Genomic DNA, 18,485 nt, shown 5'->3' with positions numbered 1-18,485 from the left:
ACTGGCCTGCTATCATCGAAAACAACCACCAGCTCGATAAACCAGAGCTGACTAATGAGGATAATTGAAGATCGAAACAGATGGGTGAAGCCCCAGGCCTCTGAATTGTCACACCAACTGATAGACCAGCGCGTCGTGTGTCACCCTGGAGATCCCAAGCATATCATGAATGGTGGAAACTGCCAACCACGAGATGAAAGTAAGGTATATTATTCAGGTAAAATCTCCTTCCTTCACTTCTTCGGCTTTGTTGTCGATGCTGATTGTACTCATCGCGCTGCAGTGCCAACCCTTGAGATGCAATGCAACCAGGTGGCGCGTCAAGCTTTTTTATCAAAATTGCATAGTCCTTCATCTTCCCAACGAACAGACCTGGGATCTTTAAATCTGACTGTTATGGCCCCCCGTGGTAGGACAATATTAGGTCTTGCCATATACGCCATGATTCTAGGCCACTCATCTCAACTTGCACTGACTCAAATAGCACCAGCACCCTTCACGATTCGGCACCGATCTATGGACTTTCACTTCCACCACGAAACAACTACTGAATCCTTTGATGAAGTGCTTCTTATCCATGGAGCCTGTTGCGATATTGTGGACTTTGTTCTCAACATCTTGCAGGTCACCGGGCAAGTCGAGCAACGCCACCCCTGATGTATCGCTGAACCCTGGACCCCTGATGTTGAGCAAAGCCTGGGCCTGGATAAGATTCGTGTGTCTTGAACTGTCCAGACATAACAGGGACCAGGTTTCAAAACACGCGCCACATTTCGCCACTGGATCTCGATACATCATCAACGGCGCAATATGTCCCTTGGTATCTCAAGGCTGGGCTTCTCCAATGGCTTGATTGTATACAATGTCCAGGGCATTGATTGCAGTTCTCGTCGCATGATGCCCAGTTTCATTGTGTCGACACAAACAAAACCACATCGAACCTTTTTCACACCCTGGATTCGAGGACTTCCAACGAATCCAAATTCTTGGACGGATACTGGCTGGCTTTCTGCAAAGAACTAGCCGCATCTGATGATATGGTTGATGATGATGCCGGGACAGAGGCGTTCCGCACGTGTCAGTTGACAGTATGAAGTGTTGCTCTTGACACATTTCAATTTGAACCATCTCAATGGCATATAGTCCATTACAGATTCTTGTGTCCCATCTATGTCGTGTTGCGTCCGTGTCGAAGGTGGGTGGGTGTACGTGTGGGAGTGGCAGCTCATGATCTCGTGAAGATGACCAGCCGCATCAAAAATGATGCCCTGTTGTCGAGATTGATCAGTCTCGTCGAAGTCTCTGCATCAGAAAGAAACTCACTTACTATCACGACTTTGTGTCAAATCCGCGTTGCGGGTCTTCTGACGACCCTCACGATTCCCTCACGATTCCCTCACGATTCTGCAGTTTCAACTCCAGTATGGTCATCTAGCAGTCGAAAACCATCAATATATCCTAAATCAGCGCGACTGCAAGATATTCTCGACTGTCGAAACATCTGTGACTGGGCCAGACTGCAAGCTCAGAAAAAATCACTTACTAGCCTCTTCAGCAAGGGAAAACCAGCTGTAATGTTGAAGCAAGATACTCAGCAACAGAGCCATCTTCGAATCATTTGGCCGCTGTCCGGCATTGTGAGAAACCAAATTCATGTTGAAATCAATTCCCAAATGATGGAAAGGCATGGGGAAGGTTCTGTGTGGATTTGGCATCAGGAGGGTGGTTGAGTATCAACGCATCGCGCGGAAGACGACGGTGGCGAAGAGTATTGGGCATTTGACCCAGTCGTGTTCTGCTCACTTCAGAGATTAGCATTTCCGTGGAGCTGAAAGCACAGCAACGACTTTCAAGACCCTTCAAGGGAGAGGAGACCTAAGCATTAATCTTACCTGTTTGCAGTCCGAGAGTGACCATCCAAGCCAGTGAATTCGATGGGAATGATTCATCGTGTTTCTTGCCAGACTTTCACGCGGTCAAAAAGAGTTTGGACAAGTGAAACCTGAATATGAAAGACACGATGTCATGATTGGAATTCCAGAACACAGCCTGAAAGAGGGCTAAGGCGACCTGGAACGTGCAACGTGACGGCGATTTTATAATCAATACGAGAACCACAGGTTTCCTACATTTGCCAGCTTGCAGGTAGGCTATTGAATGGATAATCCACTCCTACCAGATCGTTTTTGACCCAGTCGATCCTCCAAAGTAAGCTATAAGATGTCCCCGGGACGCCATAGGCGTCAACTACAGACAACGTGCAGCTCACATTCCATTCATTCCAGTATGGAGTAGTGTCCAAAAACCCCAAGGAAACTGATCAGAAATTCAGTAACAATCGAACTGATGTTCGTTGTCTTCCGTGAATATCTTCACGTCCTGCAAATACTTACAATTGCGGGTTGGGAACGTTTTGATGCGGATGTGGCAAATATGGACGGGAAACACATCCACCACACCACAGAGAAGCACTGCGGCCAAACAATCTGAGATGATTCGAGTGTAAATGTGAGGCCATAATGGCCATACTGTATTTTTCACAGTACAAGGGGCAAACCCCCCGCTCGAATTTCTCTTAGCGCCCAACTGAATTTCCCCTTCCTTATATCTACCCTCATAATGAGTGCCAACTTCGGCGCCCCATCCTATTCCGAATATCCCGAACTGGTGGACGAGTCGGCATTGTTCAATACAGACTGGGTCGTGCCTAATTATGCTCTGCCTTCGTTCGAGGCGGCTGTCCCGGAAGATTCGTTCACTCCCCCAGGCGATCGAGTAAATGCCAAAGTTGCCATCCCGCGAAATGCCCAGCGCACCAACTGGACGGCCAGTGGTCGTGTCAGCCGAGCTTGTGAAAACTGTCGTGACCAAAAGGCCAAATGCAGTGGACATCGTCCAGTCTGCCATCGATGTCGAGATGCGGGCGTTGGGTGTTCTTATGGCGATCGGAAGAAGGAGAAGATGGCGAAGTGGGTAACACATTGACCACATCTTAGGACGCTTCTAATAGGAATAGGCAGTTGAATGATCTGACATCGCAGGTCAACTCGCTTGAATCACTGCTCCGTGACATCTATCCCAGGCTAGATGTTTCGTCATCTCAGTTGGTGGATCAGACACTGACGGAAATGAGCTCTCGGACTCCGCTCCCCCAATCCATTCCTGTTGCTCCTAACTCGCCCACCCTTCCGCCAAGCCATACTCAGCAGGTGAACCCTTCATTGCCCTCTACAGATGCCGCCCCGGTCTTCCCGCTTGGTTCTGCAGACTATACAGAGGAAGACTATAATCGTGATGACAAGATACAGGCTATGGGGTTCGTTGGTGAACACTCGGAGATGGCATGGTTGTACAGACTCAAACGCGACCTCGATCAAGATAGCTCATCACCAATCAAGGAGACCCCTGAACGCCCTGCGATATCCTCCGTGAACTACTTCCAAGACGATTCAGATATTTCCGTGCCCGATCCTGTCGACCTTACACGCTGGCCTCCCCAACACCTTGCCGACAACCTCGTTGACGCTTACTTTCACGCTGTGCATCCTGCATTTCCGATCTTTGGCAAGGCCACTTTCCTGAATCATTACCGATCCTTCTATTCGAACCCGAATTCGCGACCTGGCAAAAGATGGCTGGCATTGCTGAACTTGGTGTTTGCTATTGCGACGAGACATTCACACCTCACAGATCAGCTCCGGCCGGATCAGGATGACCATCAGACGTTTTTTGCACGAGCGTGGAATCTGAGCATCGGCAAGGTCGCACTGTTGGATCACCCTGACCTGCAGCAAGTGCAGGTTGAGGGATTGGCTGCTTTCTATCTTCTGTCTATTGGTCAAATCAATAGGTTGGTTTCTTGGGTTTTCTGTGCGTGTACTCAATGTTCTAATGTGTAACATCATTTTTAGGTCTTGGAGAATTATTGGGATCGCGATTCGATCAGCGGTGACAATGGGTCTGAATCTCCGGAGCGAGAGCGAGAGCGTTCCACACTTCTCAAAAGAATTCCGTTACCGACTATGGTGGGCGCTTTTCATGCTTGATACAGTTCTGTGCGAGATGACAGGTCGTCCTCTGAGTATGGAAGAAATATTTTGCACGACACCTCTCCCAGTACCATTCGGAGAAGAGGATTTCTGGGATGATCGGGTCGTGCAGCTTATCACCAGCCAAGAGACTCGCGGTGCATTCTTCACTTCCTTGCTTTCCGATAGCACCTCGACTCCACCACAAGGTGGTGCGGGTCGCAAGAATTCGATCCAAGCGGGACCCAGTCAACCAAAGTGGGAGACCCGAACACCCCAAGCCATGGTGGAAAGTCAGATACACCACACTGGTCTAGCACCGAATACTTCACTTTACTTCTTATATGCAGTGGATCTAGCCCATCTCCTACGAGAGGCGATTAACATGCTGTATGCCCCTAGAGCAACACGGATGTCATGTCGCGAGATCGAAAGCACAATTGCTACATTCAATGACCATGCTGACGACTGGCTTTCTCATCTACCAGCCGAATTCCATTTCGCAATTCCAAATGCAAGTGCAACCCAGAGATTCGCACAGCAACGTTCCAGTCTCGCCCTCCGATTCTATGCCACTAAATTGATCATCACACAACCTTCTCTCCGTCTCTACCAGACTGCAGCAGAAGGAACCCCAGGAACAATATGCGACAACATGGCGACGATCTGCGTCCAGTCCGCGTGTCAAATGCTCGACCTCCTCCCTGACGAGGCAGACAGCTCTTGGCTGTATGGTATCGCTCCATGGTGGTGCATTCTTCACAATATCATGCAGTCGACAACCGTCCTTTTTGTGGAGCTGTTCACCCGCACTCACCTGGGTACACACAAGGCCGCGAGCCTCATCCAACGCGTTCAGAAAGCGACCTATTGGCTAAATGAGATGTCTGCCAAAGATCCTTCCTCGCAACGTGCCTGGTTGGTCTGTATGGATATCCTCTCGCGGCATGGGTCGAAGTTTGGCTTTGATTCTGAACTCCTTGCGCCCACTGCTGTGTACGTGCGGTCATGATAGATTTGCATGTGGAGTTCTCATTTCTGATTATGTCCTCATTTCGCGAATGTGGGTATCATTTTGGGGTGCATTGTTCTTTTCTTTGGTTTGCGTTAGAGGCGTTATCTCCGGCGCGGGATACAAGACTGAGTGCTAGGGCCAGGGATGAAGCTTCATTACATGCTCGAAGATAGTATGAGTGTCGACTCTTATGACATCTAGCCCGGATCAAAGCGTCCGGGAATGACGAAAAAGTATTGAACTGCAGCGATTCCGCAATTAAAGCGTCTGCAAATTTTAATCTATATAAGTTTAATGAGGATTGCGGAGATTAACGCTAATGGTACAAAGGCTGTACATCGTAAGATATTATATCACCAAATCAACCCCGTCATAACTCATGACACGTATAAAGATTCTCCGCCTCATTAAAGAAAGCATCAACAGGATGCAACAGCCCAAGATCGATATCAGACTGCGCCAAGAAATCCTGCATAGTCGGTTCTAGGAACGCCATCTCCGTCGTATACCCGCTGACAGTATCCCTTGCAGGGAAACTATAAGGATCAGTCGCTTGGCTGTGAACTGTTTGTCCATATGGACCTAGTAACTCATTCGGCGCTGGTAGGATCGGACCTACAGATGATGATGTACCAAGCGGTGTCGGGGCCGATGTGGGCAGAGTGTCCAGATCGGATGTAGTGGCTGATACCGATTGTATCACCGATGGTATTGGGCCAGATCGAGAATGAGATGCAGGGGCGGATACAGGCCCAAATAGTCCCGATGCAGGGTCTGACGCATGTCGCAGAGTCGCACCGCCATGACCACTACCTGCAGCCGCCATATCCGATTGAGTATGATTACCCTGACTCCGACGAGGGTGCGGAATCATCCCCCCTGCATCAGCACCAACACCGACACCAACACCCCGAAAAGAATCCAAGCAAACCTTGACCTGCTCGAGATTATGATAAAATTCTGCAGCGGCCAAATTCCCATTCTCAGTCATTGACCTTAATAAATCCAAGGCAGAATCGAACCCGGTCATATCTGCAGGTGTCCCGGTTGGGACGAAGCTGGACATTGCTAAGATCAGCGCTGAGGAGAAGAGATAGTGAGCGTGGAAGTAGCCGAATGTTGGCATTGTGCCGTTTATCCAGCGGGTCAGGATCATCGAGTGGGAATGGCGGGCTGCGTGGATACAGGCTTCGCTTAGGGTTAGGACTGGTTGGGATACTGATATCGGTGCTGGTGCAGATGTAGCTGTTGCTTCTGCGGCTGCAGAAGAGAGAAGTGGTTCGGTCTCGGTCTCGGCATCGTTGTTTGTATGTGCATGTGAAGGTCCATGAACGTTGGTATGGGCTACAGGCCTGGATGACGATGACGGGTTGACAACAGATTGATGTTGTCGTAATGTCATTAGGAGGTGAAGCAGAGTTGGACGCGTCGTTAGGATGATGCATTGGTTAAACGCCATATGCAGTGAGACGATGGGTTTCTTGCTTGATTCTAGGTCTTCCATGTTGAGCTTGAGAGATTCCGGGAGGGTTTCGACCCAGTTCTTTAGAGCTTTGAGGAGTTTCTGCACACGCTGTAGGAATGTTTCTTGGTATTTGCGCCGGCTGTAGAGCTTTGTTATGGTTTCGCCGACTATTCGGGCGAGCTTGATGTTCGCTGTCATGTAGTCTGTGTCGGAGAGTTCTTCTTCGTGGCGCCAGCGTGGAGATATTGTTGATGGCATGTCGACATGGATGTCTTCGTCTAGGATCTGCATTGGGAGGCCCATTTTTGATCCCCACATTCGGTCGAACATGTAGATGGTCCACCAGATTCTGATGCGGTGTTGGCGTTCGACTGGGTCTATAAGCTGGGATTCTGGGATGTTGTGGTTGAGTCCGATGGTTAGGCCCATTCGCATGGCATTTCCTATTAGGATATATGCAGAGTGTCGCCGGTTGAGATAGTATGAAAAGAGCCCCTTGAAATCTTGTCAGTTGATAGTGCCATTAGACGTATATGTTGAACAACCTACCAGCAAAAGCAACGTTTCCAGGTGTGTGATACTTGTTCTCTCCGGCAAAATCTGAACCAATCCCATGGATCGAGCAAAGTACGACGTGCCAGGTACTCTCGACCCGGAATTCGGCTCAGATCGAATGGAATATGCCTGCCCAAAGGCGAAAAGTGCAAAGAACTTGCACTTATTAGCAGTGCAATCAAACTCTTTCTTCTGATATATCTCCTCCAGTTTATCCAACGTCGACTTGCGCATCATAAGGTGATACAAATGCCCAATCTGATGAATTGCGATCCGAACCAGCAACCGCGCATGATGAAGACTCGGCCATTGAATATCGGCTTCATTGGCTGCAGCAATGATCTCTTCAGGCTCATACTGTGTTCTGGGGATATGCGGCATAGCACTGTTGCCCATCAAGAACCTTCGGAACCGAGTTGCGAATGCTGAACATGCTGCCTCGCCGATATAGATGGGCGGCGAGGAGGGATCGTATCGGTGGAACCAGGCCCGATCTCCAATAAGTGGGTTCTGGATACCCGTTCCATCTGGGGCATCTGTTTGCCTTGAGGGACCTCTATCATTACGGTTAGTCTGTTTCTGGACATGGTCTGAGCCAAGGATTTACCTCTCTGGACGCGTAGGGTCATTTGCCTCGGTCACTTGCGCCGAAATAACTGATTGTTCTCTGAGTCGCTGATTCTCTGCCAGGATCTGGTCGAGATAGCTAGTTATAGCGGTCGTGTTAGCCGCTGATCCAAGCTTGATATGCAAACTTTGATACAAGGGTGGCCTGCTCCGCGTACTTCTCGCTGACTTTCACTTGACGATCTCGAGACAAATATGCGCATTCATCCGCACACCCTACAGCGCAGCATTTCCTGCACGGTTGATCTCCGGAGCATTTGATCTTATGTGTGTGGCATCTTTGACAACTGTGGGGAATGTCAATGCTATGTGACTTCAGCGTGGAGGAATGCATGATATGATACGCACGCAACAAATTTTCTTTTTTGTGATCCTCGATCTTCTTCTTCCTGCTCAGATGAAGGAAGACGTCTTTTCCGAGCCATTTTTGTAAGCTGTGTGCCCGTGAAGGAAGGAAACGAATGCAATCAGAAGTCTGGGGATCTCTACCGAGGGTTCGGAGGTTGACGGTCTTTGCCGAGCCTGACTAATGGGCCTATCCCGAGGTCGGGGCAGGATATTGATCTGAAGATTTGTTACATAGAGTCGTTTTATCTAAGTATTATTAGTTCTGGAAATCACAGTCAGTAATATATCCTGTATTGTCTATTGTATCCGAATCAAAAGTCATATCTATCGCAATCTATCAATCAACGCTATGTCGATCCATGCAAAGCTGCAAATGCAAGTCAAAAATGCGTGTCGTTAAGCTTTTGTGTCGAGGTTGAATTTCCTCTCAGACCATCGCTGCATATCGATGCCCCATTTTGTGATGATGAGGACCAAGAATCCACTGATTATGGCGAAGAAAACACCTAGGATAGTAAGATAAATGGGGTATAACGTTAGATGTGATCCTCACTAGAGACTTACAGATCGTAAATGTCCATCCAACACCAATAACACCAATTAATGGCTCAACTGCTGCCGTCGCACCGGCCGCAAAGATATACTGCACGATGTACTTGCAGCTGATAACCTCTGAGCGGTGTTGCGGGATCATCTCTGTAAGTTTGTTAGTAAATAGTTCGAGGACTGACAGCTAAACGCATGAATAATTGCCTCACCAGCCGAGTATGTGTTTAAACCATTGAAAGCACCCAAAAGTCCCATGCCCGCGAAGAAAGCAGCGATAATGGGCACAACCATCCCGCCCACCTCTTCTTCCAGAGTCCAACAATAGATCAAAGTGGCAGCTGGGAGAACACAAAATAGCGTTGCAAGGCCACTGTTGAGTCGGTCCTGGGGCAAACGCACACCGTTGCGTTTAATGATCCATTTTTTAACGGCGCGGTCGGATAGCTTGCCTCCAATAACACTGCCGAGCAAAAAGCCTATACCTGGTGAAAGATAGAAGAGACCACTGACGAGCGGAGATGTAAGGTTGAAGCGTGGGTTGAAGATTGAGCGCGCTGAGGTGAGAATGGCATATTGGAATGTAGCCAGAAGACCACAAGTGAAGCACTGGTAACGTTATTTGTTAGTAGCTGGGGTTGGTAGAGTAGATGGAATATGCTCACTGCGAGTAAGACATTGGGATAGATGAAATGACGAAAGATGCGCAGGGGATTGAACATGCCGAGCACTTCACAGAGTCCGCGACGCTTGTCGAGATCTCTGATTTGCTTCTTTTCTTGGATACTTGGCACAAAGAGCAGAGAGAGGATGAGTCCAAGTAATGTCATGCCAAATTGCAGCCAATAGATAATACGCCACTGCGCAAACGTGACAATAATTCCACCGACGCAGGGTCCTATTCAACGACATTTAGCGCCTGCAAACTCTCACCATCTATATAAATCGAACATACCAATAGCAGGACCACTAACAGACCCAACCATAAAACAACCAACAGCAGTTCCGCGCACAGTCTATATAGATCGTCAGCAACAATACACCCCAAACCCCAGACCAAGAAACAAACCGGCTCAAAGATATCTGCAATAATAGTTTGTCCAGCAACCATAAAAAATGTCCCGGTAAGCCCACTCAAAATGCGCATCGCAATAAACATATGCAAATTAATCGACACAGCCGTGCCAGCGGAGCAAGCACAAAGCACAAGAATAGCAGCATTATAAGCATTCCTCCGCCCAAAGAGGTTGGTGAGAGGACCCCAAATACACGACGAAAAACCCATGGCAATCAACACGCCCGCATTAGTGACATTAAGAATCTCCGACGTGGTTGAGAACTCGGTTGCGATCTCTGGTGTTGCGGGTAACAGAGAAGTACTGGAGCAAGTCACGGCGAGGGTCATCCAGCTGACGACGAAGAGGATGAGGCATTTGCGCCATGTTGGGATGTCATAGGAATTTGAAGGCTGGGGTTTCAGCGCTAATTCTTCGTCATCTGAGTCGTGGGGAGAATTGATTTGCGGGTTGGATTCTTGTTTTTGGGGTTCGAGGTCTTGTTCTGTTTGCATGATGGCAGGTTTTAGAGTGGCTTTGGTGTGGATAGCTGGTGCAATAACGATAAGCGCATGTCTATTATCTGTGAAGCGTTTTTATAAGATTAAGAATGCAGGATTTGGTGGTTCTTTTGTATGGAGGGACCTTCGGCGACTTGGACATGTAGCCGAAGCTCGGTGTTTCGCCCGTGGAGCTTTTTGCTCCGATGTGGATCGGTTTGACGTGCCGATCGGCGTGCGTGGCCGAGTATTTGGTTGGGTTGCATTTGGTGTTTTGGGTCATTCAGAAGCTTTGAATAACAAATTAGGAGTTATAATTGGATTTATACGGGGCTTTGACAATAGGATGGTTGGCGGGTGGCTGAAAACGGCTACCGCATGCCGAACCCAGTAAACATCTTCCTGAAGTACAATCTATTTCAGGGCCATGAATTGTGTGTGGGTAGTGTTATCATTCATGTATTCAGCATCTAGTCAAGATTCTCGAGAAGAAATCGTCGACTTAAATCACTCTGGATCCACTGTTCAATCAGAGAGACAGTATCTCCGACAAGATGGTCGTAGTTTGCACCTTGGGGAATAAACATAGATTGATGCGCTATCACTTCGTCCATGCCTTCCATTAATATAGGGTGCCAGTAAGCATTTCTCTCAAATTTCCAATGATGCGATGGCAAGAGAATGAACTTGCGAAGGTTATCTTTCGAGGTTTCTGAAGACCCCGAGGCCACGGAGGTTGTGATGGAAATGCTTTCTGATGTGGACTGAGCCTCCTTTTGGTCTGTTGAGATGGATGAGGCGAGACTTGTTGTGTCTGTTGGGTGCTCATTTTCGACATTGGGCTTCTCGTCATTGGTCTTTTCATCCTTGGTTTCTTCGACTAAAGTAGAATTCGAAGGAGTGGACTTTAGTTCTTGTCCTTCGAGTGACACCTCGCTCGTTGAATTCAATGTCTTATCTTCTTCAGACACACTTGGTGTCTCTAAAGGGTCTTCGGAGGGCTCTGAGGAGGCCGGCGTTGACTCTTTGTCCTCGGTGTCCTCCGATTTCTTTGAAGACTTGGTCTTCTTCTGCTTTGGGGGCTTTGGTGGCTTTGGCGGCTTTGGCGGACGGCCAGTACTTGCGGTGTAGTAATTGACGAAACGTACTCTCTTAGGACTAGACTCAGCAGCCTCCAGATCTGCCAGATGTCGGTACCGCCGGCGAAGTTCCGGATAGTTGTTGACACAACCTGCATGTTTAAAGGACGACACAACACGGTCAAATATTGATCGTGAGAGGTTGTCTGTGTTCTTGTTGACAAAATGCATCAATCCTTTGAAAAATCCACGATCAACCAGGCGTACATCATTCATGAATGGGGGATCGAAATTCGGATTTGAAGTGCCAGGTTTGAAGGCGGGTTGCATGCCTAGCGATTCTTGCTCTCCCGCTAGCTTGCCTTCAGCTGCTGGGTCTTTCTTTGCGACCGAGCCCATAGTTCCAGTTGGAATAACACGCGGATGTAGTCCCAAAAAGGGGACGTCAAAGTTGACTAGTCCTAGAATGCGATGCTTTGGTTGGTGGTCCCTTGCTTGTAAAAGGGCAACATCAGCTGCTAGGATCCCGCCAAGACTGTGTCCCAGTAAGATGACATCCAAGTCATCCGCCTCGTGTGGTGATAGCCTGCGATTGTCAGCTCATACACCACTCAAACACCTCATCCAATGACGTGATTACATACCAAGCACTGAATTGCTCCGCTGCAACATGCATCTCACCGTAAGACTTGTATCGAGGATATATGCGAGTAAACACCTCATGAGACTCGCTCAGTAGCCCAGTCAACAGATCATGGACGTGTGCTGGCAGGTCATGGAAACTAGCTTCGGAGCCCATGAAGCCATGGATGTATATCAATAACAGTCGGCGCTTGACCGTGCCCGTGCCCGGCTCGGGCCGAGACAGGGACAGCTTGGATAAAGAGTGAGCAGTATCATTGCAGATCTCGCGCTCCATTGTGATACCTCGACAGCCGTCAAAGTAGAGTTAAGTTGACAGGACCAGGTTCCTTTGGCACAGCCACCATGCAGGGCGGGGAGACTCCCGAGGTCTGCACGGCCCGCTTGCTTATTAACCTCTGAGCGTTGGGGAGATGTCGGAGATGTCCACAATGAGGCTTGGTTGAGAGTGAGGTGAGTTCGAGAGTCGGAGAAATCAGCGTGCACCAATATCACCTCTCCTCTCTTTATCCTAAGCCCAAGCCCCGTCACGTGTAAGCAGAGGGGTTTAATTCGGCTGCGTTGATATGCTGGCTTGAAAATTACCACCGTAGAGCATTGTATCGAAATCAATGTTCAGATCTCAGAGGTGACAAGGTGAAGACTACACTGCCTCTATAGGCAATCAGGATACCCGTGACCATGGTTGTGTTGGCAATCGACACCTGAAGTCTCAGGCCAAGTTCGCGGACCCAGTCTACTCGGCAATTGACCTACACTGACAATGCTGAAGTCATTCGAGTAAAACATATTGGCCTGTTATAAATCTATAAATCTAGTCAAGATGTTCCAAATGATCTTCATACTATATATGCCCTACCCTACTACCAGCATAACCCCAAGCCCACAACCAGGCCCGAAAGACCACTCAAGCTGACGCGTCCCCATTCGAGCTTTCCCCAGCGCGTACAAGAGCTCGGCAAAAGAGCTTGGCACATTAAGGATATGGATCAGGCCCGCCAAGCCATAGTAATAGCCAGGGCTAAAAAAAAGAAACCTCCGAAAAAAAGGGATAGAGTGACCTGTCAACACTGACCACAAATATCTACCTGGCCTTAGACGCCCAACAGCTCCCTCAGTGCACAATGGACACAAAAGCAACCCCAGATGTTGAGAAATCCATTTCTTCTTCGAAATTGTCACCAGCGGACAATCACGATGTAGCACATGCTCACGTCGTCCTAATCCCCAAGCCTAGTACCCACCCCCGGGACCCTCTGGTATGCATAATACTTGATATGTAATGTTCCTTTCTGGTCCCGACTAATTGACCTCTTCTAGAGCTGGTGTCAACACCGCAAGCACATGATCCTAGCAGTATTATGCCTCGCCTCATTTGCCGGCGCAATCGCGCCCTTGTCCGGCCAACTCAACCTCGCTGACCAAGAAAAGCTATACAACAAATCAAAGATTGAAGAATCATACGCAGTGCGTCATAACCATCTATCCAAATTCAACCCAATAGTTTCCCCAAATCTAACAAACCCCAGAACTCAGCCGCCCTAGCAGGCATGGCGGCTGGTCCATTCTTCTTCGCCCCAATTGCACACAGACTAGGGCGCAGCTCTGTAATCTTCTGGTGTGTGGCTTGCACAACAGTATGTCAGATCTGGGGTGCGGTGATGACAAACCCGAAAAATTACATTCCCTACGTGATGTCGCGGCTCTTTGCCGGTTTCTTCGGCGCAGTGCCTACAGTACTTGGACCGCGTATCGTTACCGATCTATTCTTTCTGCATCAGCGGGGTCGTGCATTTACTGTTCTGCATATGGCTTTCTTGTTCGGGACTATTGCCGGACCTACGTTCTCCGGATTCGTCTCTGCGCACTCTTTCTTCCCGGTGGAGTTCTGGTGGACGGTTGGATTACTAGGATTCACACTGCTCTGCTGCTTCTTCTTCCTCGAAGAAACTGGTTTTGATCGTACGTGCTTTGAAAAGAACCCAGATATCCCAAACGGGAGAATTGCCAATCGAATCGCGACATTCTTCCCTGGCAACCGGGTTGTAGGGCCGACAACATGGAAAGAAACAGTACGTCCAACCCACCATACCCAACCCACCATACCCAACCCAAAAACAATCCAATCCAATGCAGTCCAATCTAACATAAAACCGCAGGCCCAAATCGGCCTAACCCCCCTCCTAATAGGCCTCTGCCCAGCAACAATAATAATGGGTACATTCACCCTAATATCCTTCGGCTTCTACGTAGGCGTGAACGCCCTCACGCCAGTGTGGCTACAGAAGCCAGTAAGCGCAGGCGGGTACGGCTTCAGCCTGGAACAAAACGCAGCATTCACATTTAGCCACTGGATAGGCATAATCGTCGTCCAATTCTACGGCCACTGCCTCAACGACTCAGTACCCTTTTACCTGGCACGGCGCTTCAACAACGGAGTCTGGAAGCCCGAGTATAGACTGCACGTGTTGTGGCTTCCCAGTCTTGTGCTTAATCCAATCGGATTGGGGATTTTCGGGGCAGCGTTGCAGTATAATCTGCATTATATGGTGCTTGCGCTGGGGGTTTTCATTGTTACGATTGGGTCTCTTGGGAGTGTGCCTGTTACAGTTAATTATATTGTTGAGTGCTTCAAGGGGTATCCTGCTGAGGTGGGGGTTGTTGTTGGGGCTTATCGCATTGTTTATGGGTTGACTATTGGGTTTTATATTGACGGGTGGGTAGAGGGTGTTGGGGTTGGGTGGGTTTATGGGATGATGGCTTTTTTTGCGGTTGTTTCCTTCTTCTTTGTTATGTTACTTATGTGGAAGGGGGAGGTGATAAGGAGGATTAGGTTTGGGGGATTGGGGTCCAGTGAGGAGGGTGAACGGTTGGTTGGGGAGTAAGTATAGGCGAGTGGAGAGTGGTATATAGTGTGTCTTTGGGAGAATGATTGGATTTTTGGGGCTTTACATGCAGTACAGTAGTTATAATGCTAATTTCAGATACCTGGCTATACAATACTGTGCCTGGTCAGGCCTTTTGCTGCCCAATACTGCCATACATATAAACCACACCTACTGTATTGTGTCTGGTCTGAATCCCCATGCCCAGGCCAAATCACGATAGCCGGCTAAGATTATGGTGTTTCGTCGACCGATTTGAGGGAGGGTATCTCTGAGCTCGAATTCTAATTAGCTACATGCGGGCAAGAAATCATGATATAGACTGGTTGTCACGGTATGAAATGGACATCACGATTCAAACTGGGTCTTAGATGATAAGACATAGCAAACAAGTGTATCAGAATACAAGGTATGCAAACTCTAAAGCCTTGCAGTATTTAGGTTTCGCCATTGAAATTTTGTGTTTGACAGTATGCGGTCCAGCCAGAAGGGAACCACTCTGACGGCCCCGACGATCTCGGCATGCCGAGCTTGATATGCTGCTGGGGCTGTTTTCACCCATGTGGAGAATATAGATCGATTGTGGATTCGGGTTAAGTGCCAGACTAAATGACAGTACAGTACGAAGTAGATGTAAGGATTACACGGGAATAAAGTTTGATATGAGATCAGCAGTAAATTTTGGAAATGGTAAAAAGAAAAATGAACACCTGCTAAGCTGTTTAAATAGAATTATGTACGACAATGTTACAAAAAGAAACATCCAAGAAATGGCGTTGCGGGAGCAAAAAGGACTCAACCGACAACAGTCTAAACCAAGGAATATATATATCAAGCTATAAAAACAAGTTTAAAGCATGATCATGAAGACACCGGAGGCAATAGCAGCAACGGCGTAAGCACCGGCCTGCCAGCTGCCAATGTGAACAGACTGGGGAACAGTGCCCACGGCGATACCAGAAGAGGTCGCGCCGCTGCCGGAGCTGGAGCCAGAGGCGGCAGCACCAGAGGAGGCAGCAAGGCCACCGGAGACGGCACCAGTGCCGGCGGAGCCAGCAGCGCTCATCTGGGTAGCACAAGAGCCGGAGGCGGTGGTGGTCTTCTGGGTGGAGGCAGCACCATTAAAGCCGCAAGCGGAGGCACCGGCCTTGGACTTGTTCTTCTTGTAGTACTGGTTCATGGCCCAGGCGAGACGCTGCTTGGTGGAGCACATGGAGTAAGCACCGTACTCACCGCTGGTGGCGTTGGAGTTCACACCGTCCATGACGCCATCAACACCACCGAGGTAGGAGAAGGTGTTGGTGATCAGCTTGGTGGAGATATCGTCGACGGGGACACACTCCAGGGAGTTGTACATGCACTCGCAGAGGTCGGCGTTGGGCGATGGGGGCAGCTTGGAGGCGGCGTTCCAGTCAGAGCCGATGGTGGGGCAGCTGCGGCCGACGGTGGTCGAGACGGAGTAGTCGCTCATGGCGACACCGGTGGGGGTAGCGGACTTCATTTGCTTGGAGAGGTTGGTAAAGTCGGGGAGGGTGCTGACGGAGCTGCCGTCGGCGGAGACCAGACCGTACTTGTTGGCTTCCTCGTAGTACATGTAGACGATACCACCGGACCACACGTCGTTCATCTTGTCACCGTAGAGGACGGGAACATCGGTGAACTTGCGGGGACGCACTTCATTGCAGCCGTACTCGGAGAAGAAGGCAGGAACGGGGTAGTCCTTGAACTCCTCGGTACGCTCGGAGTAGCCGGACTCCTTGAAGGTGGAGTCACCGCACCACTCGTAGATGTTGTAACCGAAGAAGTCAATGGAGTCGGACGCGTCATCGCAGACGAGGTAGTTGGAGACCTGCTCACGAACAGTCTGGTCGTCGTCGGTGGCGTAACCGACAGAGAGGGAGGAACGGTAGTCCTTCTGCTTGATGTAGGACTTCATATCACGGACGGCAGCCTTGACGTAGGCCATGGAGTTGGTGTTGTTAACCTTGTTGGAGACCTCGTTTCCGGCGAAGAAACCGATAACGTTGGGGTACTTGGCGAAAGCATCGACAACCTGAGAGTAGCGAGTGAAGAGGTCGGCATTCCAGGTAGGGTCGTCGGACACAATGGACTCGGTGGGCGAAGACAGATCGGTGATCAGGTAGATACCGGCATCGGCGAGAGCGTTCATGCACTCATCGTGGTCCTTGCTGGGATCGACAGCGTAGGTACGGACGACGTTGGTGCGGAGCTCGGTCAGGTACTGGATATCACGCTTGCAGCTGTCGATATCGGCGAGAGGGTCGGTGTACTTGGCATCACCGGAGGCACCGTTGCGGGCGGTGTAGTCAGGCTGGTAAGCAACACCACGAATGTAGAACTCGGTGCCATTGTTGGAGTAGAAGAACTTCTTGCCCTTAATCTCAATGCTGGGGACATCGGCCATGGCCGCACCCAAGAGGGTGAGACCAGCAATGATGGAAGTCTTCATTGTGTATAGTAATGAGTGACAACACAAAAGCGAATGTATGAAAAAAGAAGAGGAATTGGGGCTTTGGAGAAGAAAAGGGCTGGAAGGGGATGGCAGTGGAGTAGGGGGGTGTACGCATCACCGGGCTGTGCGGAAGTTACAGTACAGTCTATTGGTGTTTATTTGCGTTCTTTGTGTATATTTGTGTATGTTCCTTTTCCAGGTACAGCAAATCACAGTGAACGATTGGTGGTGATAGTAGAGAATAGATTTGATGTCCCACATCATTGGTCCCTGTTGACCCTGAGTCCCCACTTGTATCTTTCCCCTGTGGATCATTTCACGGTGTTTTGCCACTTTCCACTACAAACCCCCTGAAACATGGTATTGACTAGTAATTGGCAATTGGGGCCTTTCAAGACCCTGGACCCTGATAGGGTGTGGTGGACCGCTTTCTTACTCAATTTCGGGCTGACATCCCTTTTTTTCCCTTTTTCCTGTTACAAGTTCAGTGTGGAATGTGAATGTAAACCGATGACCTGAAGTGCGTCACTTTCTAAAGCTTGTCTCTCGCCAAGGGATGATCAATGCTTGCTTATGATGCCGTTCGGTATGCCTATGTCTGGGCAGTCTGGGCAGTCTGGGCGGTCTCCATTCCTGATCCAATGTGGTCAGCACATGGCTACTCTCAAATTTGTGTTCTACCCTACTCCGTAAATCATAGCATACAACTATTGAGAATGTCTCACGATGTCGCTTACTTGGTACTCCATAGAGAGCACGGACTATCCAAGTCAGTGGGTATGGGTCAAAGTTACAGTCCCCTTTATATCCAATTCATGGCTCTGGATCACATCCGAAACATCAAATCCCTGCTGCCTATGCCGTCTCAAAAAGACCATCCATTCCACTATTTTATAGCACTCATCTACGAAATTGACATCTTAATCAGAATAACCTCAAACCTTATCTCCCAATTGATCTTCCTGCTATTGCATGTGATTCCATCGATCGGTGGGTCGAAACTACAACACGGAACATCAAATTTACAGGGGCGATCAGACGGCACAGCAGGCAACATTGATACATTATATCTCTTGGTCCAATATCTGCATGTACACACGGCCCGTCTTTACCGCTGAGCTCTATCTCATGCATGCACACCCAGGGTACGAAGTACATTACAAAAATAGTGATTCCGTTCTCTAGTAACTAGCAGCTAGTACCTTACTATAGCTCAGGTCTGTAGATGCGGCTACCCCTGACTATCAATCACGTCAGAGGCGGGTCC

General features: G+C 49.1%; 5 protein-coding genes across 5 annotated transcripts; 2 read left to right on the top strand and 3 right to left on the bottom strand.

Annotated features, from left to right (window-relative positions):
* Positions 1-2,619: 2,619 nt before the first annotated feature.
* Positions 2,620-5,040, top strand: N7508_007987 (putative C6 transcription factor; the record flags this gene model as incomplete). The annotated part of the gene is made up of 3 exons (XM_058466051.1): positions 2,620-2,969; positions 3,017-3,850; positions 3,912-5,040. The coding sequence occupies 3 exons, from the start codon at positions 2,620-2,622 to the stop codon at positions 5,038-5,040; spliced, it is 2,313 nt and encodes a 770-aa protein (XP_058317379.1).
* Positions 5,041-5,413: 373 nt separating this feature from the next.
* Positions 5,414-10,154, bottom strand: N7508_007986 (MFS transporter/fungal specific transcription factor domain-containing protein; the record flags this gene model as incomplete). The annotated part of the gene is made up of 9 exons (XM_058466050.1): positions 5,414-7,003; positions 7,058-7,619; positions 7,671-7,769; positions 8,472-8,544; positions 8,603-8,734; positions 8,797-9,193; positions 9,250-9,482; positions 9,540-9,600; positions 9,654-10,154. 9 exons carry the CDS (start codon positions 10,152-10,154, stop codon positions 5,414-5,416), a joined length of 3,648 nt encoding a protein of 1,215 aa, XP_058317378.1.
* Positions 10,155-10,609: 455 nt separating this feature from the next.
* On the bottom strand, positions 10,610-12,143 carry N7508_007985 (uncharacterized protein; the record flags this gene model as incomplete). The annotated part of the gene is made up of 2 exons (XM_058466049.1): positions 10,610-11,804; positions 11,863-12,143. Coding segments are annotated over 2 exons (1,476 nt in total), but the record flags the coding sequence as incomplete, so codon positions are not given.
* Positions 12,144-12,984: 841 nt separating this feature from the next.
* Positions 12,985-14,745, top strand: N7508_007984 (uncharacterized protein; the record flags this gene model as incomplete). The annotated part of the gene is made up of 4 exons (XM_058466048.1): positions 12,985-13,119; positions 13,181-13,327; positions 13,390-13,932; positions 14,020-14,745. The coding sequence occupies 4 exons, from the start codon at positions 12,985-12,987 to the stop codon at positions 14,743-14,745; spliced, it is 1,551 nt and encodes a 516-aa protein (XP_058317376.1).
* An 850-nt stretch (positions 14,746-15,595) lies between these two features.
* N7508_007983 (glycoside hydrolase family 72 protein) lies at positions 15,596-17,215 on the bottom strand (the record flags this gene model as incomplete). The annotated part of the gene is made up of 1 exon (XM_058466047.1): positions 15,596-17,215. The coding sequence occupies one exon, from the start codon at positions 17,213-17,215 to the stop codon at positions 15,596-15,598; it is 1,620 nt and encodes a 539-aa protein (XP_058317375.1).
* Positions 17,216-18,485: the final 1,270 nt, after the last annotated feature.

Source organism: Penicillium antarcticum (genome assembly GCF_028974205.1).
Source record: "Penicillium antarcticum strain IBT 31339 chromosome Unknown utg000008l_segment0_segment0, whole genome shotgun sequence".
NCBI lineage: Eukaryota > Fungi > Ascomycota > Eurotiomycetes > Eurotiales > Aspergillaceae > Penicillium > Penicillium antarcticum.
Note: the sequence above shows the minus strand (reverse complement) of the source record. Positions and strands in the feature narration are given on the sequence as shown.